The 22282-nt window shown below is 40.1% G+C and overlaps 1 protein-coding gene across 1 annotated transcript; it reads left to right on the forward strand.

Moving 5' to 3' along the window:
- Nucleotides 1-3849: 3849 nt before the first annotated feature.
- On the forward strand, nucleotides 3850-5260 carry LOC132133396 (beta-1,3-galactosyl-O-glycosyl-glycoprotein beta-1,6-N-acetylglucosaminyltransferase 3-like). The gene has a single exon (XM_059546191.1). The coding sequence runs from the start codon at nucleotides 3884-3886 to the stop codon at nucleotides 5183-5185; it is 1302 nt and encodes a 433-aa protein (XP_059402174.1). The 5' UTR covers nucleotides 3850-3883; the 3' UTR covers nucleotides 5186-5260.
- The last annotated feature ends 17022 nt before the right edge of the window (nucleotides 5261-22282 follow it).

Here is a 22282-nt window from a genome sequence, read left to right on the forward strand (position 1 = left end):
GTGGCTATAGAACTGCACTGAATTAAAAGCAAATCTGCAAAGGCTAGGCTATTGCTAGCGATGAAGATCTTTATTAGATGAACACCGCGTGTGCTGTATACTGTTTAACAGGTAATAACTTGGGCTACATTCGATTACAGTACACGATACCTGTGACATTAGTTTGTTGTACGTGTGACTTATAACAGAAGGGAACCAAGTTGAATGCAGCTTCCAAAAGACAAAAAATAGCCGATTAATATTTCTTAATTTTAATACAATCACACCGGCGTGAGAACGTTCAGCAAGTCATATGATCAGCTGCTAAATTCAGATCTGTGATCGCTGGCTGGCGCTGAGCCAGAGATAGATGCGTTTTTACAGCACTGCTCATTATAACCAATCACACACGATTCTGTTGCGCTTATGAATGCAATGGCCAATCAGAGGTGTTCAGATGAGTCATCGCTAAAATTCCGGTTCTTCCTTCACTCGCTCACTAACTGAATACCTCTTTCTGGCAAATTCTCTCGTTAGAAACAACAAAGTGCAGATGTGTGTACGAATCGGTAAATAAGATATTGATTTCACATTGTTAACAGTTTCAGTGATTTTAATGGGAGTTTTTGAGAGTGACTGAACTCTAGACTGTCAGTGAAAATGATTTTTGATAATGTAAATGTTATTTGCTCTCTTTATGAACAATGAAAGATTAGTAGCAGTTTTTATATCACATTGACTGTCATGTTAAATTCACATTTAATATAAAGTCAGTCATATTAAAAATATGTTATGGCATGACACCTATATCTGTTAAGTACCTATGACACCTATATCTGTTAAGTTAAGTACTTTTACTTGAGTACAGTTTTTGGGTACTCTACCCACCTCTGGTGAAAGGTGTAAATATGTAAGCACAAAGACAATGATCTTTTCTTGCGTGACACCAGGATTGCAAATTCTAAAGAGAAAGCTTTTAAATTCCCGGTCCTGGTGTTACTGGTAATACTGGTTTTGTTGCAAGATTAAATACCAGTGTGTGACTTCTTCACAGTGACATTTCAATCCCTAGTCTAAACACATACATTTCCAAGCCATCACAAGGCAACGGAGACACAGTTGCCCACAGATAACATTTCTTGATGTCAGATTATGAAGCAGATCTTGCCTGTATGTGTTCACACAAAAAGTTGACTTCTTTTATTGAGGCGGGGAGGTGGTTTGAAAAGCGATTTTTTAATCTGATTATTGACAGATGCATATCAGTCTTTACTGATGTGTTGTCACGGTTCCAAAATTTCAGTATTCGGTACCGATACCAGTGAAATTCCACAGTTCTTAGTACCAATTTCGGTAACAAATCAAAACACAAAAATATGCTAATTAAAAAAAAATAACACTTTTTATCACTAAAAATGAAACCAATGTCATTCTTTATACTTATTTACAATTTTGTTTAAAGTTTTTCTACAAGTAATATAATTATGAAAAACAGTAAACAAGTTTCACCCAAATTTAATTTGCCTTTTAATTAATGAAATTTAAACACATTTTATTTTTTGGTAAATAAAGGGGATTTGCTATTAAAATTAAAACATGGAAAAAATATTGTGATTTATTTCTTTAAAAAAATGTATAAATTTTTTCAACAGTAGCAGTATCACATACATTTTACTAAATAATAGTTATATTTCTAGCACAGTGCCTTTATGTAAAAATGAACTTATTTTGACGGGGTTGCCATGAATACCTTTAAATTGACACTGGTTTTACACAAATGAAATGGTAAAATGCTTGTGAAGTGACTCAGTTCTGGTGATGTTGTTTATGTATTTATATCCTCATTGAGACGACAGATGCTGAAATTACTGTCTATGTAGTAAACAAACTCGCAAAACTCTGCCATTCCTTCATTCACACAGAGATGCGCAGAACATGCAGGATTCATATTTCAACCAACTTTTGCGGCTTAACATTTACAGATACTGGTCCATATGGAGATTTGATTTGATTAATTTATGCTAACTTTGACAAATTCCGTGACTGTCCATATTAAAATCTAAGTTTCATTTTCATGACTCACTTTCATGACTGGATTTTGAGATTACATCTGCGTTTTCTGCTTCGCGGAAATCATAGCGCTGTATGCGTCAAGAACCGGGTTGACCAGGTACTCGGTACCACCGGTACTTAAAGAAATCTGGTACCGTGACATTTTCATTTTTTTAGTACCGACTTGGTACCGAAGTACCGGGTCTTTTGACAACACTAGTCGGTATGCTCTGGCTGCTCAAATGGGATTTTAAATGGTCTTCTTCATCATTCTTAACATAACAATATTGTAAAAAAAAAAATGCTGACGCACGGCGAAGTCAGCCATGACTTCATGGAACATCACAATATCTACCAGAGTTCTGCACCACGACTCAACATCCCACTTATTGATGAGAGATGATGCACCTACATTTTGTCTGCATCCGTTATGGAAGCCTCATCACATACGTTGGTACCCGATAGTTTAGTTATGTCTGGACACATTAATCTGTTTAGCTAATTTGCTTCTAAACAACCATAATACAATGGTTACCATGGTTACCCATGTAAACAAAGCAGCGCTGTGAATATAAACACTATTTTATTAGTTATAAAGGGAAAATGTGAAAAATGTTTACAAAACCTTACTGAAGAAAGACAGTTACAGTTCATCCATTATGCTTCCCCATTTAAAGTTTTAAATACACTCCCACTCCTTGCTCTTCTTTCAAGTGGACATTTCTCTGAGTCAGCAGTGAGTGACACAAAGAGAACAAAAGCATTCAAGATCTGACAGAATGAAATGAATTTGTTTTCCTAGAAGGACACACAAGACTTTACAAATGTACACACAATCTTTCTCACTCATCTCATTTTGTAAGCTTCACATTGTTCCTTTTTAATGTGCCTGATGTATTTATTTCTAGTTTTGCAGTTTAAAACAAGGCTGAAAGCTTAACTTGGGCAGCATCTTTGTACAACAAAAGTAGGACACAGAACAACACAACTGCAAACTCAAGTTAAACATCAAGTTTATAATGCATCACATAAGTAAATCACCTAATTTAGTTAAAGTTTTTGTGTCCCCATATCTGATGTAGAAATACATTTTTAAAAAAGAATGCAGAAATGCTTATAAACGGCAAACAGAGTGACATAAAAGAGTGGCAAAAGGTTCAAACCTTCAATACAAAGTCAACACATACTTTAAAGCATTAGTCTCAAACTCAATTCCTGGAGGGCCACAGTTCTGCACAGTTTAGCTCCAATCCTAATCAAACACCCGATCCAGCTAATCAAAGTTTTCAGGATTACTAGAAACGTCCAAGCAGGTGTGATTTTTAAGATGGTTGGAGTGAAACTCTGCAGAGCTGTGACCCTCCAGGAATTGAGTTTGGGTCTCAAAGCTTTAAAGGGATAGTTTAGTCAGTAAGTATATTTTTTTATTTATCCCTTTACATTAAACTCATGTGCGAAAAGCCACAGATATGGTAACCAAAAGATTGGATAACCTCGCTCAAAGAGGTCATCCTCAGTTTGTAAATACATGACATAATGTGTTACAATCCTCTTTGTTTTAACCCTTTTTTTCTTGATTTTAAAACCTCTTTGGTATACAGTTTTACACTCTTACTGACTGTAGCATCAGAAAATCAAACCCTCTAGAAAGAAAAAAGCCACACCTCTACTGTGTATAATTATTATGCATTTTGGCAGAGGTCAGCCCTTCCCTTCTGTTCATGACTCTCTCTCTTTCAGTTCCTGCCACGTTCTTCTGGTATTTTAACAAGAGAGGCTGTATCATACCTTACTGACAGGTTTCCTCTCCAGGTATTTGTTTTTGGCAGGCTATAATTTTAAAGAACTCAACATGGGACTAAACAATCAGAGGTTTATGAAAATAATCTCCATCCTTTCTGTGAGTGTAACCATGTTTGTCATCGTGCTGAACTATCAAGGACAAGGGATAAATTGCCCTCATAAGGAAGAGTCAGTCTTCAATAACTTACTAAAGCAAGATGCTGGAGAACTACAAGCTTGTTCTGCTATTATCCAAGGAGACATGGATGGAGTGGACAAGGAGGCTTTCAGGAAACTCCTGGCCTCTAAAAAAAGAAAATCCCAGCTATCAGAGTCATTCTATCTCAACGCAACCAAGGATTGTCCATCCTACATCAGAGACAGAGGGTTTCTGACTGTTTCTCTCAGTAAAGAGAAAGATTTCCCCATTGCTTACTCCATGGTGATCCATGAGAAGATTGAGATGTTTGAAAGGCTCCTGAGAGCCATTTACACTCCTCACAATGTTTACTGTGTTCACATGGACAAGAAGTCTCCTGAGATCTTTAAACAAGCAGTAAGAGCCATTGCATCCTGCCTGACCAATGTATTTGTGTCCAGCAAACTGGAGAGTGTGATTTATGCCTCCTGGTCTCGAGTTCAAGCGGACATCAACTGCATGCAAGATCTGCTCAAGTCACCTGTCCAGTGGAAGTATCTGCTCAACACCTGTGGTACGGATTTCCCCATTAAAACCAATGCAGAAATGGTCCAGTCTCTAAAACACCTGAATGGAAAGAACAGTTTGGAGTCCGAGGATGTAAAGGGCAAACATTGGCGCTGGCAGTATCATCACAATGTTACAAACGTTGTGACTAGGACAGATGTCAAGAAGTCGCCTCCACCAATAAAGAGCCCCATGTTCTCAGGAAATGCTTACTTTGTGGTTTCAAGAGAGTTTGTGGAGCACATCTTCAAAAGCAAAGAGATTCAAAACTTCATGGAATGGGAGAAAGACACCTACAGTCCAGATGAGCACATGTGGGCAACGTTACAGCGGATGCCTTCAGTACCAGGATCCAATCCTCCAAACATCAAGTACCAACAATCGGACATGAACGCGATTGCTCGTCTGGTGAAGTGGAGTTACCATGAAGGAGATCTAAACAATGGAGCTCCCTACCCACCATGCACTGGGACACACAGACGGGCAGTTTGTGTCTATGGAGCTGGAGACTTGAAATGGATTGTGCAGCAACACCATCTTTTGGCAAACAAATTTGATCCAGAAGTAGATGATATAGCAATCAAATGTATGGAGGCATTTTTAAGGTACAAAGCTATTTATGGTCGATCATTACTAACAGTTCAAAAATCTGACATTATTTTATGATGTATTTATGCATATGTTTTTTGTTTATATAATATAATAAACTTTCTATGAATGTCAATGTTAATGTTTCTATACGATAATATAATAAACATATGCAGGTCATATTGTTATTAGGATGTTGCAAATTGTTAAATAAAATTAATGAACTATTTGTACCCTTCAGAGAAGCTCTCTATTTGTTATGCATACTATTTCATATAAAAAAGTATCTATAAATACAGAAACAAGATATGATTTTCTTCAAAATGGAGCATACACAGTGTGTGGTTAAATTTACGCATATATCAGACGATTTTATCCAAAGCGACTTACAGTGCATTCAAGTGCATTCAGGCTATCAATTTTTATGTATTATGTGATCCCGGGGAATCGATCCCCCAACCTTACGCTTGATAGCATAATGCTCTATCAATTGAGCTACAGAATATGATAACAAGAACGGCAGTCAAAACACTAACAGACAGAAGAAGAATCTTGTGTCAAAATATGTCTGAAAAAAGTAAATATGCTGTAATAAACAGCTTGAATGTTTGAAAATTGTTGTAGTGTGGCCTATGAAAAAGGAGGTTTTTAAAAACAATGACTAAGAATGAATGTGACACATAATGTACCAAAAGATATCTATGTTTATACCGGTATGTGCCTGCAATATGTGCTAATCACTTTCACAAGTGTTGCTGAAGATATGTTACATTTGTACAGTCTTCGTACAACATTCCTGCAAAGATGACAAAATTTACTCATTTGCTGTTCTGCGGCAAATATAAAGGGTGATTGTGTTTTAGACCATACATTGAATGAATGACAAATACTCTCTGCATTGACAAACTCGAGTAGTGCATTGTTTGTTCAAGTTTGAGCAATGATTGTGGTGGGTTCTTGGACTGGAATAGAGATCTGCTTCAATACTCACGAGGAGTTCGTAGGCTGATCTCTGCATACATTCTCAATACAGCAGCAATCAGAGTGGGCATAATGTGTTGTAACACGTTACTGCTTTTTCTGGTAACGCAGTAATGTGTTAACATTTTAAATTGATGTAATTTGATTATAGTTACTTATGCCAATAAAATTATGTCACTTAAATTAAAATGCAATGTTAAAAATGATGAAGTAAAAATAATGTCTTGCGCATCAGCGTGCCCTACATTAAATCACTTGAGAATATGAGCTAAAATGCAGACCTACAACATTTAGATGCAATGAAAGGTTGTATTTCAATTCGTATGAATCATGTTTCAAAATGTTGCACTCGACATATTTTAGTCTGGCATTATAGTTTGGGAAAATTTCAACAACTGAATGTATACAAGTTTATGTCACAGTAAGACTAATGTAAGTAAAAAATAAAACTGCTCATTAGAATGAGATAATCTGCGACATACCGCGTCAACATCACAATTTAAGGATTATTCCTCACAACACAAAAACGAAAATTAGCCGATATGAACTTGAATCTTTCTTGGGATATGTATGTGATGTGGATATTTATATGTTCATGCACCTCAAGCCTGGTTTTGCTTAGATGATTATCTTTTAGCGTGAAATGTGCGTGGACACATTATAGGTGAGCTCAGACGGGAAAAACTGTACCTCGCATTAGTTTCATCTGGATTATTTTATCAGAAAATATTTGTTTTCGACATGACCTACTTAATTTAATAATAGACACTACAAGCTTTCTTTAGATATACTGGATTTCTCAGGTAATTTCATTAATTTTAGTGACTCGTTTCAGGAAGATATTCACAGAGACTAAATGCAGAAAGTGCACCCATTTGTTTTATTTTACACAAATTTTTTTTTTTTGATATCGGGAGCGTAGGCTATAAAAATAATAGGCTACTTGTGTATTTTTTTCAGTCATTATTAAATTAATGAAAGAATTACGCATTTCTCTATGTATTTTATTTTCTTGGCTTCTAATCACATCGTGTCTGCTCTATAAAGCCCCTTTCACACTGCCATCCCGGCAATTACACGGGTAAAGTGTTCCGGCAATTGTTCCCGGGTCGCTAGATTTTGCACTTTCACACTGCCAGTGATTACCCGGCGCGCTTTCACACACAATCCGTAAAGGTCCCGTAACGACACGTGACATTAGGGCGTGACGTGTAATGTACGAGTCGAAAACGTTAGGCACGTTATACTTTCACTGAAGCAAGCGAACGATCTCGGCATCAGCGCGGAAAGTGAGGAACCAACTGATCTCTGCTTCATTACAGTTTGCACATATTTTTCGTCGCGAACGTCGATCTTCCTTCAAAACAGCCGGTAAAACAGTAAATTTGCTGTAATAAACAGCTTGAATGTTTGAAAATTGTTGTAGTGTGGCCTATGAAAAAGGAGGTTTTTAAAAACAATGACTAAGAATGAATGTGACACATAATGTACCAAAAGATATCTATGTTTATACCAGTATGTGCCTGCAATATGTGCTAATCACTTTCACAAGTGTTGCTGAAGATATGTTACATTTGTACAGTCTTCGTACAACATTCCTGCAAAGATGACAAAATGTACTCATTTGCTGTTCTACGGCAAATATAAAGGGTGATTGTGTTTTAGACCATACATGGAATGAATGACAAATACTCTCTGCATTGACAAACTCGAGTAGTGCATTGTTTGTTCACGTTTGAGCAATGATTGTGGTGGGTTCTTGGGCTGGAATAGAGATCTGCTTCAATACTCGCGAGGAGTTTTTTGCTGCGCTGCATGTGCTGAATTAAAGTAACAGGTCATGGTTTCCAGTAAATATGAACATGCATAGACACAAAAATTTAGTAATTACACCATAAATGCATGCAATTAACGCCTACTGTGTTTCATAGCCAACATATTGTTACATACCTGGACTCATTTAGTGTGTTTTTGCCCCTGTGACCCAGTTTCTGTCTTCCGTATTTGGTTTGATTAGTTCCCAGGTGTGTCTATTCTATTCCCCATGTGTTCCATGTCCCTGTTAATTTAGTCATGCCATCCACCTGTGTTTCCCCAATTATCCCTTGTACATAAGCCTTGTCCTTTCAGTTCTGTTTTGTCGGGTCTACTATCCACTTACGTGTGTCTACCTCTGTGCTCCATGTGTTGGATATAATAAAAGCCTTATTTCGTGTATCCTCGGCTCCGTGTTCCTTCCGGCAGTGTAAACTGTAACAGAAGACCCGACCTAAAAAGTTTAAAAACTGCGTGTTTTGCCTCCGTTTTGTTTTCCGTTTTTTTTCAGTCTTTTTCTTTCCGTAGTGTGTCAATGGATCCCCTCTATAGCCCCGAATTCCTCCTCCTCCTGCTGGAGCAGGAAGGACGTTCTCTCGAGGACCATACCAGACGGTTTCTACTGCTAGCTAATGCCACCAGCTACCCGGACCACGCGCTCTGCTCCTTCTATCACGCCAGCCTGAACTCCAGGTGCAGAGCGTTGTCGCCCGAAGATGGTCCTCGGGAGGAATTCGCCACATTCGTGGAGTGGACTCTGGCGAGAAATGGGTCACCTCTCACAGTCTGCCCCATGGAAGTCCCACTCCCAACCCAGAGACCAGCCAGCCACCATCCCGCCACACGGAGCCAGAGCCCACCGCAGCCGCAGAGCCCGAGCCATCCAGTGACAAGGAGCAGGATCTCAAGAGCGCGACTGACCAGGTGTGTGAGCCGGCAACACCGTGCATCGTGGAAGTCCTCGTGGAGATCAAGGGCGTGGAGGAAAGCCCTGCCCACACTCCTGCGACTTAGGGTGAGCTGTATCCGGTCTCAGAAAATATGGAGCAACTTCTGGATCTTATAGACTGGTCTATGGAGGTATACCCTAATTTTCCTGTTTCTCCGCTGGTTCCGTCCAGCCCTGGTCCCCCTGTATACCCTCTCAGTCTGCCACTCCTACCTCCTCCAGTCAGTTCCTATGCTCCATTTCCGCTGGTTCTGCCCAGCCATTAGTTTTCTGTTTCTCCGCTGGTTCCGCCCAGCCATGAATTTTCTGTTTCTCCGCTGGTTCCGCCCAGCTCTGAATTTTCTGTTTCTCCGCTGGGTCCGCCCAGCCCTGATTTTTCTGTTTCTCCGCTGGTTACGAGGGGTGTGGGAACAAGTGAAATTAATGGAGAGGGCTGCGGGACTGGCAGTGTCTTCAGGTTTGATTCAAGTCTCAGTTAGTGCCATGAGGTTGAGACCGGAATGAGTAATAATAGAAGAAATTAAATCTGATTTGTTAATAGCAGATTGGCAGTTCCAGAGACCAACTGGAATAGAGAGTAAAGTAGTAGAGGTCAGAGGGACAGGCCGTAGATTTTTGGGATAGGATGGCTTCGACGTACAGTGCGTGGTCTCCAAGTGTTAGTAATAGTAGAGATCTGAAAGCACATAGTCAGTACAAGTGACCTAAATAAGTATTTGAGAACAAGCTATACAAAAAGAAAAGATAGGGGAGAAAAGCAATACTCATGTGCATTGTCTGTCTCCTTGCTTGATGGAGTCCCGCAGGTAGAGTGAATGGTCTTTACACTCATCTTCACACGTGAAGGCTTCACACAAGGAGGCTTCACACGAGGGCTGCTGCGACCGCTGATGCGGTGAAACAAACTACTTTTATATTTGCCTGAGTACCTGTTATTGAAGTCAGCTGGCCATACCTTACTATTTAGCAAACTGAAACTAAGTAGTCCCGCGATATGCAAATGCGAGAACAAACATGGACACATTCAATGGAGAGGGAGAGAGAAAAATAGATTAATATTAACATTTGCAAAATCGTTCCAACAAATGTGATTTAAACAGATCAACTAAACATACAGATTACAGTATAGTTTCATGTGTCCGTGTATTAAGAGTGCACAGTAGCAGTTGCAGTTAGATTGGAGTTACCTAAACATGTGTGCTATATAATTTTACAGTTTGTTGTAGGAAGACACTATTGGATTTCTTAGCCTACAATTCTTTATTATATTTAAGTGTTCATTTTTTAGGATACAAACGTTACAAAATTATTGAATTTTTTAAAAATCTAATCTAAACTAATTTTTTAACTGTGCATTATCCAGGCTGCAAATGAAGCCCTCATCCCAAGATCCATTGAGGAGACAATGCCCATGATAGACCAGGGGATATCAGGATCATCAATGAGGGCCAAATAATCTTACAGTTATTTAGATAACTTGGCATTAGATACCACACAATTCAAGTGTCCTTATGTCTTTTTGAGGGTTCAACATTCAAAACTTTGTAACACTATGGATCCTCAAACTGTCAGTGAAACCTCGTAACTTCACCCCTCCTCCATTCGGAACAAAGCGCCATGCAGTGCACACAGCGTGGAGACAGATCTCGGCTTGTTCGCAATGCAAGGGTAAATAATAAATAACTGACGTTCGAATAAGTACAGGGTTTTCTTCACTAAAACACTATGTCTTTAAAGGCTTATGTTTGTGTGTGTGTGTGTGTGTGTGTGTGTGTGTGTGTGTGTGTGTGTGTGTGTGTGTGTGTGTGTGTGTGTGTGTGTGTGTGTGTTTGAAGAGCAGAGAATAGCTTTTACCGTCTAGTTGTAACCAACATAAGTAGGTTAGGCTACTTTTGTATGCTACATTTTAAAAATCCTGGTGTATAGCTGTATATCATTTCGTCATCTATATATAGAGTGGTCTATATCTATATATCTATATATGAACGGTGAAATTGGGATATTTACCAAAGTGCCACGAGTGTTGCCCCTTCCATTGCCCTGAGCGAGCCACCTGCGCCCCTATTAGGTGTAGGCCGGGGCTTGGAACAAGTAGTTCCACTCACCATTATCAAAGCATTACATCACTGGGTGAGACTGGATAACACTGAGAAAACGTACCTGTTCCATTTGGAACAGGGATGCTGCGGAAGCCCCATCTTTCCCGAAGTAGTTATTGGGAGCAAATACACATATAGCACCCGTTTAGGTGTATATGGAGAAATTTGACGTGATTAAAAGCCTCTTGCGAAGGTAGAAGTCTGCCGGGGAAAGACGGGCTCTAAGGCTATATTGTGGACTATACACATACGACTGCCGCTTAGGTCTCAATATGGAACCCAGCCTTCCATGGTTCTCACGGATTCATCATGAGTGCCTGTCGCCGGACATTCCGCCACATCCAGCTGCCTAGGGTGATGGAGGATCTGAAGAGGGTCTACAGTACGGACACTCCGGAGCAGTTTTAGCAAGCCGACACTAAGCGGGGCCTCTCAGTGCCACTACCAGTTTGAGGTGAGAACACAGGAGGATATATTCTACATGAAGGCTATCGTACTTAGCAAACGTGTTAGGGGTCGCCCAACCCACAGCTCTACAAATATCTGTCAGCGAGAGACCACGAGCCAGTGCCCAGGAGGATGCAACACTTCTAGTTGAGTGAGCACGCAACCTGAATGGGCAGGGCACACCCTGTGCCTGATAAGTCAGGGTTATGGCATCCACAATCCAGTGGGCCATCCTCTGCTTAGAGACGGCATTCCCCTTCTGCCAGCGTCCATAACAGACAAAGGCTGGTCTTAGGTCCTGAAGCTTTGTGTCTGGTCTACATAGCATCTCAATTCTCAGATGGGACAGAGCAAAGCCAGGGATGGGTCTGCCTCCTCCAGGGGCAGCGCTTGCAGGTTCACCACTTGATCTTAGGATGTAGAGAGATGTAGTGGGAACCTAGGGCATGTAGCTGGACCAGGACCTCAGGATAACTCCCGTGGTTGGGCCGCCCGATCGTACCGTCTACGTTGGGCTTCCTGGGCTGCTGTCAGGTGTTCCCAGACGAGGGGCATGACGCGGTCGATCCTTTCCATCATTTCCCTCAAGTGCTCGGTCGTGGTCCGATGGGCGGTCGGCTGCTGCTCCCAGGCCTCTTTGGCGACATCGAGCAGGCCACGGGGCTGCTGCCCAAACAGCAGTTCGAAAGGTGTGAATCCTGTGGAGGCCTGGGGGACTTCCCGGATGCTGAAGAGGACGTACGGCAGCATTTGGTCCCAATCCCGTCGGTCGTCCGCGGCCACGCGACGGAGCATCTGCTTCAACGTCTGATTGAACCTCTCGACCATCCCATCGGTCTGAGGGTGGTAGACGGTGGTCCGGAGCTGTTTGACCTTAAGGAGGTGGCAGAGGTCAGCCATCGTCCGGGACATGAAGGGGGTGCCTCGCTCCCCAGCCTCTCGTCGCAACGTCGCCTCCGCTAGCTCAACTGCCTCGACGAGATCTCCTACGGTCCCCGGGTTCCTCATTCCGGCTGCCTGTCGAAGGGGGCGTGGTAGGGCATGCAGATACCGGTCCACGACGACGCGTTCGGCCACTTGGGCAGCGCTGGGGTTCCCGGTGAGCAACCAGTGATGGGCGAGGCGGTTGAGTTCGGCGGCTTGGGCACGGGCTGGCAACCGGCTGTTATACTCCCATGTCTGGAATAATTGGACCGCAGCGATGGGAGACAGCCCTACACGGGCCAGGATTTCCTTCCGTAGTTCGTCGTACGATTCTCTTTGGCTCGCTGACATGGAGAAATAGGCCTGCTGGGGTTCCCCTGTCAGCAATGGGGCCAGTATCCATGCCCAACTTTCGTGGGGCCAATCCTCCCGAGTGGCTACGGACTCGAACATGCCCAGGTAATTTTCCGCGTCGTCGTGGACGGTCATCTTCGGCAGGAGCTGGGTGGCTTGAGCGCGAGGATCCGGCAGCGGCACCCGCTGGGCAGCCGCGAAGCGGAGAGCGGCGACTTCACGCTCCGTCTCTCCCTGCCGAGTGGCCATATGTTCCACAATTTGCTGCTGTCGAATACTGATCTCCGTCAGGTGTTTAAGGAGTTCCTCCATGGCTGGGGGGGGGGGGAGTCACCGCCTGACGACACACAGAGAAGGGGAAAAAAATACAAACAAACCGGTGAGTAGCTGGAGTGGTGATGCCGGTGATTCTTCAGCGATTTGCCCGCATTCTCCACCAGTGTCGCGGGTTGAAGAATCACACGGCAGGCTGTGATGAAGGGTTAAAGCCCCGGAGGGTGTGTTTATTAGTGGTTGTGAACGTGAAGGTGCAAGTAGTGTCCGGTGCTCGTCCTCGGTGCTGCGTGATCCTGTTTGCCGGCCGGCTGAGTGCAAGGAGAATCGGTGTCCGGTGCTCAGGTGGCGGGCTGGTCGGTCACTCGCTTTCTGGAGAGATAAGAGACACAACATTAGCTGGCGAACTTCTGGAGAGCTTTCTCACCCGTGTCTTCTCAGGTGCAGCTTTTGTAGTCGCCCTTTGAGCGTCTTCAGCTGGGACCGATCAGCCCGCAGTGATTGTGTGCAGGTGGATCTCCTCCATTGCCAGGGCGACGCTGATAGGTGCCCGGGACACGGCTCACAATAGACAACAGTCAGAAACATTTATGTGAATTCACGGGGAAGATACGAGGGGCGCATAGAAACTGATAAAAGTTCAATATCTTTAGTGCAAATCTTTTTTCTTACCACAGATGTTTTGCACCATCTGTCGTTGATCATGATGCACACGCCCCCTCTGTGTTCCTTGCCTGAAGCCATGCTGCATCGATCCAAACGTACTAAACTAAATCCTTCAGTACAAACTTCGAAGTCTGGCACAGTATCATTAAGCCAAGTTTCAGAGAAGGCTAAGATACAGGCTTTCCTGTATTCATGCAGGTAACAAGAGTTTGCTTGCAACTCGTATGCTTTTCTTTTTAGCCCGCGTAGGCGCTCAGCTTTAAGAGAAAGTCTCTGTTGTAAAAAAAACATGCCACTGTAACGTTTTTAATTTTTTTAGTACTGACCTGGTACTGAAGAACCGGGTCTTTTGACAACACTAAGTGGCAGTAATGCACTTATAAGTCTCAGATCCACCATAAAGCAAGAAGAAGAAAACTGCTCACGCAACTGCTTGAGAACGCCAGGGGAGCAGGGTTTCATATTTTATTGAAGCATCCCTGGGCGCCGCCATTGGCTAGCGGACCCCCACCTGCTGTTAGCATTCCATTGACTCCCATTCATTTTGGCATCACTTTGACAGCGAATAACTTTACATCTGAGGCGTTTAAAGACTAAATTTGTCCATTCATTATTTCTAAAGAAACATGAAAATGTATAAAAGGCCCCATTACCTTGTATCTTACGTTGTGGCCCCGTAGAAGCAGTTTTTGTAAAAATAGGCTAACGATTGCGTCATAACCTACAATTCTCTGTCGCACAGTAGAGAAATTACCGTATGGACAGGAAGCTCGCAATCTTTTACTGTCTATGAGGCTATCGGGGGGGACGTGGAGGCATGAAGTCAAGGGAGAAGCCCATAGAGAGTCCATAAAAGCAACGGGACAAAATTAATCAACAACGTCTGCAAGATTCGGTGGGTGATTCAGATTTCTCTTGGCACAGCGATTAGAAGACTTACAATTGTCAGACAGGTTGCTCACGTGATATTTACGTCATCAAGCTCAGTTTGAGTCTGCGCAGTACGCTCGACCACCAGGAAGTGTCGCTGTGTCCATTTCTTTTACTGTCTATGGATAACGCACTCAGGAGAGTTCTAACAGTTTGAACATTGCGTGAATCAGAGGTAAAAGATGACATAAATACTTTTCAGTTTCTTGCACAAACCGATCGTTTTGTGTCTACACATTAATGTATCGACACAAGCTATAGAGTTTAATTTATTTATTTTTTGTTTTAGCCGTGATTCCCATCCACTTACATTATAAAAGTGATAGACTGCAACGGTTTGAGCTAAAAATCTTGGTTTGTGTTCTACTGAAGAAAAAAAAACTATATCCTGAAATGCCCTGGGGGTAAGCAGATAAACATCACATTTTCATTTTTGGATGAAATATACCTTTAATACAACATCCCTTATGCACTAGTTTATTGAACCTGGTGCTGCTCCATACTAAACCTTTATAAAAGAAGGTATATGGGGTGCTACATGTGTACACAAAGCCTTTCAATTGAACAAATATAGCAACAGTGCACTGGAACTGTCAAAAATGATTAATACATGTAATCCAGCATGTCCCTTTCAGTGGTGTTGGTGAACCCTATGAAAAGCCCTGTAAACACTGTTCAAGGGCCAGGGCCCAGACCTGTCTCACCTGTCATGCAAGTTTCACCATAAATGTCACAGACAGTTCTGGGTTCTTTTGCAGAGATACATATTTCCTGAATTACTTTGTCATCTTAATTTGTACTAGTACAGCATGTACAGAGTAAGAATTAAATTGACATATAGGCTATCTACAGTTTTAATCATCATTTAGTTATCATGTCATTCCAACCCAGTACAAATTACTTCCTTTCTTGAAGATGTTTAGCTGAATGTCACAAAATGAGAAAAAATAACCATAAAAGTAGTTTAGTTTTTAGATGGATTGGGAAAAAAATAACTCAAAACTTGGAAAAATAACTTTAAAAAAAAGGAACATAACTGTTTAATTATATCTGTCAGTCTGAGACATCATTGCCATTGCTTTACTATAGATTGTCTGTCTTAAAACCCTTATAGTTCACCCAAAAATGAAAATTATGTCATTAATGAACCAAACCCATAAAGACCTCCGTTCATCTTCAGAACACAGTTTAAGATATTTTAGATTTAGTCCGAGAGCTTTCTGACCCTCTATTGAAAATGTATGTACGATATACTGTCCATGTCCAGAAAGGTAAGAAAAACATTATCAAAGTAGTCCATGTGACATCAGAGGGTCAGTTAGAATTTGTTGAAGCATCGAAAAATACATTTTGGTCCAAAATTAACAAAAATTACAACTTTATTCAGCATTGTCTTCTCTTCCGGGTCTGTTGTGAGCGCGTTCACAACACTGCAGTGACGCTGTGTGTTACCTTTGTTATTGGGCGCACCAGAAAACACGTCAGCAGCGTTATGCACTCACAAAAGACATTTTTACCTTTCTGGACATGCAGTATCCCATACATACATTTTCAATGGAGGGTCAGAAAGCTCTCAGACTAAATCTAAAGTTAGGTAACGTCGTTATTTTTTCAGTAACTGGGTAATCTAACGAATTACTTTTCCCGTCGTTACAACGGCGTTAACATTACTGGACGTTAAATGCGGTGCGTTACTATGCATTGATTTGATAAACTATGTAATCCGAACGCACCCCTGGCTCACACAGCGAGTGAGGAGGTGGGTTAATTGATAACGAGATAAACGATTATGATTGTCTAAGCCAGATTCATGTGTTTCATGGTAGCCATTCAGAGCTAGTGTTTTTACACACATGCTGGCACACGCGACAGCAGCACCAAACACACACACACACGCAACAGCTAAACAGAGATTCGCAGCTGCAGCAGAGATGGCGAGTCAGGTGCAATCCGATGAAAAGTTGGCATTTTCAAGGTGGAGATATAAGCACTACTTCAAATTCATTGTGGTCAAAGGCAAGAACGTGCATGTAATGTGTGACACATGCATCTACAAAGCTAGTGGCCAAAAACACTTTTCTTACAAAGATAAGAAAAAAAATTCTTTGACCTATAGCAACTTTTTTCTTTTTTACAGTAACGCAAATAGTTACTTTCCCTGGTAACGAGTTACTTTTATTATAGAGTAATTCAGTTACTAACTCAGTTACTTTTTGGAACAAGTAGTGAGTAACTATAACTAATTACTTTTTTTATGTAACGTTCCCAACAGTGCATGAGGGCGATTCATTAATGACATATTTTTCATTTTTAGGTGAACTAACCCTTTAAACTAGCTCAGATTTAATTGGACAATGTAAAGTGAGACTTGTATTCCAAGTCTGATTCATAAATTGATTGAAAACTATGTAGCCACTGTCTGTTAAAAACACTGTCTTGTTTGTTTAAAAAAAAAAAAACATGTGAAATGGCTAAAATGAAAGATATTACTCTCTGCAAGTCCCTGTTTGTTTATGTTTGCTCAGCAGTCATCAATGAGGGGCTGCCATTCACTTTTTTGTTTATTTCGTACTTAAAATTTGTTTGCTTGACACTGAACAGTATTACAGTCACAAAACACACAATTATATTGTGTGCACTAATTTACTTCCGAAAAGTAATATTTTCTGGATATGTTTATTCTTAAACACTGCATTTATCTGACATTTTAGAATTTTGCTGAATATATGGCTATGCTTACACTGGCAAAAAAAGAAATAAAAAATGACTCACAATTGACAGATTGGATATTGTTGCACACATGTAAACACAAACATCCACACAGGATCAGTTTTCTTCCATCCGTTCTGGGCCACTTCCAAATGTGGTTTCAAATCAGATATATATCTGATATCTCGACACCTGGCTACGTCTGAACTAGGTTTGCTGCAGTAGGCCAACTCTGTGTTACCGATACAGGTGACACAATGGCAGAGGATCCATGAGAAATGCTAGCACTGTCACCATTAGCCAATGTAGTTTTAAATTGATTTTGTTTTCATTTTGAGAAGCCTGTCGACTTTTGCTGTTTACCAGACATTACGCTACATTGTGTAAGACATTTAGTTTTTTATTTATTTGGTTCCATAGAGTTTGCTAAACATTGTAAACAAAATCTTTATAAATATTTTTGTTAAAAAAATAAGCTAGTTTGTCATTGTACTGTTTTATTGTTGTTGTGCTCTTCGTTAAAAATAAAAAAGAATCCATCTGTAAAGCATTCATTTCAGTTTTAGTGAAAGGTGTAAAGATTTAAGCACAAAGACAATGATCTTTTCTTGCGTGACACCAGGATTGCAAATTCTAAAGAGAAAGCTTTTAAATCCCCAGTCCTGGTGTTACTGGTAATACTGGTTTTGTGGCAAGATTGAATACCAGTGTGCAACTTTTTTCACAGTGAAATTTCAATCTAAACACATAAATCTAATTCCCGTGGGATTTCCAAGCCATCACAAGGCAAGGGAGACTTGCCCACAGATAACTTTTCTTTATGTCAGATTATGAAGCAGATATTGCCTGTATGTGTTCACACAAAAGCCGCGTTTCCATCGCAGGAACTTTACCAAGGAACTAGGGACTTTGGGCTGGTACTCGGTGTGTTTCCACCACAGGAACCAGGAACTAAATAAAGTTTCGGGTAAATAAAAATGCCCCTCAAAAAGTCAAGAGGGTCTGGCTGCAGACATAAGGGCGAGTGGAGCTCCACTCAAAAGCGGAAATACGTCACCTCCACTAGCGACATGGCCGCCATGTTGGTCCGGACAAACTTTTAAAACAGTTCATCTTTTAATTTATTTTGTTAAAACTTTTGTCTTGTATTATTAATTGTTATATACAGTACAGACCAAAAGTTTGGAAACATTACTATTTTTAATGTTTTTGAAAGAAGTTTCTTCTGCTCATCAAGCCTGCATTTATTTGATCAAAAATACAGAAAAAAATGTAATATTGTGATATATTATTACAATTTAAAATAATTGTTTTTAAATTTATTATACTTTAAATTATCATTTATTTCTGTGATGCAAATCTGAATTTTTAGGATCATTATCACATGATCCTTCAGAAATCATTCTAATATGATGATTCATTATCAAAGTTGGAAAAAGTTCTGCTGCTTAATATTTTTTCAGAACATGTGATACTTTTTTAGGATACTTTGATGAATAAAAAGTAAAAAAAAAAAAAAAAAGAAGCTATGTTTTTAAAATATAAATATTTTGTAATAACAATATACACTACTGGTCAGTAATTTGGGGTCTTTTTAACCTTTTATTCATCAAATATATTAGACAACAGAAATGTTTCCAACACTCATAATAAATCAGAATATTAGAATGATTTCTAAATGATCATGTGATAGACTGGATGTTACATGTGACACTGAAGGCTGGAGTAATGATGCTGAAAATTCAGCTTTGCATCACAGGAATATATATATATATTTTTTTAAGTATATTCAAATAGAAAACTATTATTTTAAGTTGTAATAATATTTCACAATATTACTGTTTTTTCTGTATTTTTGATCAAATAAATGCAGGCTTGATGAGCAGAAGAAACTTCTTTCAAAAACATTAAAAATAGTAATGTTTCCAAACTTTTGGTCTGTACTGTACATATATAAAAGGTTTTTTGCAAGTTATGTCACCTCTTTGTAGTGAGTAATAAGTAGTAAGTAGTAATAAGAAAAAAAATAATAAACAAATCTTTCAAGGCTAATGACACGACGGCGAAAAAAGTCTTCTTTTTTTAGTCCCACCCCCCAGCAATTTGCACTACAGACATCAAAATAATCCATATTTTGAGGGCTTCTGCCTTTTGTTCATGTTTGGTTTACCAATGTACAACTGCCAATGTAACATTCCATACGTTTAAGAAAGTTAACCTTATGTTTGTGCCATTTAGCAGTGAACAATAAATGAAATATTAAATACATTATTAAAATACCTCAATCAGAATTTGGTGTGTTGAATTTTGTATTTTAAGCAAAATAACAACATATACAAATAAACCACGGTAAAATAATGAAGAATAATTTCCACAATTGAACAGTTTTAATCGTTTCTGAGTAATAATAATAAAAAAAACACATCTTACACTATATTGAAAACAAATGTACTGCAAGTGACCGTAATTGTTACAGTAAAAACACAATGCGTGCGCACGCACACACACACTTTACTCATCAAGACTTCCATCGTCTGTCAAGCAATCCCAGCTACAGAAGCCAGGGTGGTCATCTGAGGAGTAAAACCCCAAAGGCATTCCCTCTTGTCCATTTCCCTGGTGACCAGACCCACAGTATTTGTGAAGCTGGCTGCGCTGTAGGACGACTGCCCCTAAAGATGCTGTACGGCTTTCTGTACTTTTGATAGTGTCTCTTTAAATATATTCACTGCACCTGTTCAGTATCAAAAAAAAAATGGAAGAAATGGAAGAAATTGGAAATGGAAATGGAAGAGAGTGAGATTACTTAGCCTAATTGTTATACCCACAAAAACAAGAGAGGGCAACCACACTTATTGAAGTCACTATCAACCCAGCTGAAGTGTGCCTCCTGTTGAAAATACTCCTGACTGATAATTTTGTGAAATCTCTGGCATGAACAATTACATCACATGGGTCAAGTTTAATTACATGACTGACATTGCATTGTCATTAATGTTAAAGCAATTTACTTGTTGCTGAAGGTGCCTGCGCCACAAAAGTTGTGCTTTGTTGTTCTGATGCATCTGCTGGGCTGGGGACACAAAGAAGACATGAGCACAGCAAACCTGGAACAAAACTATGTCTGTGTACTGACGTTATGTAAAATCAACACAGAAAAGTACTGCATCATTCACCTTTGACAGTCCCAAAGCAGACAAGGTGATGGTGCTCAGCATCCAGAGTTTAACTGCCTCTGCAGAAGTACTCTATTTGTGGAGGTGTTATGAGGATGGATAACACTTGATATACATTTGATCTGAAACTAAAGTCAAACAATATAATAATAGAACAACAAAATAGACATTATATATATGTACATGTTAATGTCACATGTAAAAAGACTTTTTAGAGTGGCAACACACATTTCAAATGTAAAGAGTGCTGCATCTTCCATGCTAATCCTATCCCGCACGTCCTGATTTTGCTGAGTAAGATGTGTTTCTAGGTCAACATATTTTGTTGACCCTGGAACAACATTTTACTCCAAAAATATATTCTTGACCATATCCCTACACCTTAACCTAACCTTAACCATGAGTAATCCCTAAAATCATAGGAAATGATAGATGAATGACACTGATGCTCAAGCACCAAACAGTGATTTTAAGCGTAAACTTCACAAAATCTATAAACTGGTTCTTCAAATCTGATTGGTTAATCACAATGTTGTTCCAGGGACAACAAAGATGTCGCACTTGGTAAAACAGGTTCTGCTCCTATCCCGGCAAGTGAATGAAAAATTCAATATGAAAACAACCTCCTCTTATGACTTTTTAACGTTATACAACTAACGCTAGTCGCATGCACATACAAAATGATCGTGACCTTTTATTATTCACGTCATTTTAACACAAGCCCCCAAAACCTAAGTTACACGTATGCTAGCCGCCATGCAACATCAGAAATGTATTATCCAAACAGTACTTTCCCAGTCAACTGAAAAGAAAGAATGTTCTTCAAGAATTAAGTGAAGAATAGGCAAAGAAAATAAGGAAGCTTTATTTTACTTATCCAGGTCTTCTTAAAGCAAAAGAAGTGACATTTAAAATTCAAAATGACATTTATCCATCTAATAACTTCCTACATGAAAGATTTAATTGGGAGAACCATTCATGTGGATTCTGTGAGAAAGATATCGAAACAGTAGAACATATGTTTTTCAATGTGAACTTTGAAAACTGGCTTCATTCCAAACATACATTAATACAACCTTTGACTGTGATTTCAATTAGGGTTGGAGTATTGTTGGACAATGTTGAAGGATAAGATCCTAGACTTGTTGATAAATAACTTAATTTATTTGTGCAAATACTATATTCATAAATGTAAGTATTTAAAGGTTAAACCTCACTTCAGTGTTTATTAATCCTTTTGTGAGAAATTTCATTCAAGCCCTGTGCGTTTTGCTTACACTGCACGTTACAACAGCATCCGTTCACCATTTTAGCAATGCTGAGATAAAATTACCTGAGTTTAAGTTTGAAGAACTCACCGCGACGCCATCTTGATGTTTTCAAGTGGAGGTGACGTATTTCCGGTTCGAGAGTGGAGCTCCACTCGCTCATGGTCTGCAGCCAGACCACTGATCTATAAATCATCTCGGTTACGTATGTAACCTTGGTTCCCTGAATAGGGAATGAGATGCTGCGATGACGTCATCGCTTTGGGAACACCTGTGGTGTGATGAATGTCTGAAGCTCTTATACCATCACGCCAATTTATTGGCCAATAGCGCTTAGCACCACCCATACGTACGTATGTTATATATGCGTGCTGAGTGCCATTTCATCAGATTTTACACTATAGCCGCGTTTGCACCGCAGGAACTTTACCCCGGAACTAGGGACTTTGGGCTGGTACTTGGTGTGTTTCCACCGCAGGAACCAAGAACTAAATAAAGTTCCGTGTAAAAATCTCACCCAAAAAAGTCCCTGCTGGCGAGGTGGTACTTTTTCAAAGTTCAGGAACTTTCGGGGGTGGGACTAG

This window comes from Carassius carassius, chromosome 50, assembly GCF_963082965.1.
Source record: "Carassius carassius chromosome 50, fCarCar2.1, whole genome shotgun sequence".
NCBI lineage: Eukaryota > Metazoa > Chordata > Actinopteri > Cypriniformes > Cyprinidae > Carassius > Carassius carassius.

Bases quoted from the DNA above. Each gene is read 5' to 3' on its own strand.
- LOC132133396 (XM_059546191.1), top strand. From the start codon at position 3,884: ATGGGACTAAACAATCAGAGGTTTATGAAAATAATCTCCATCCTTTCT.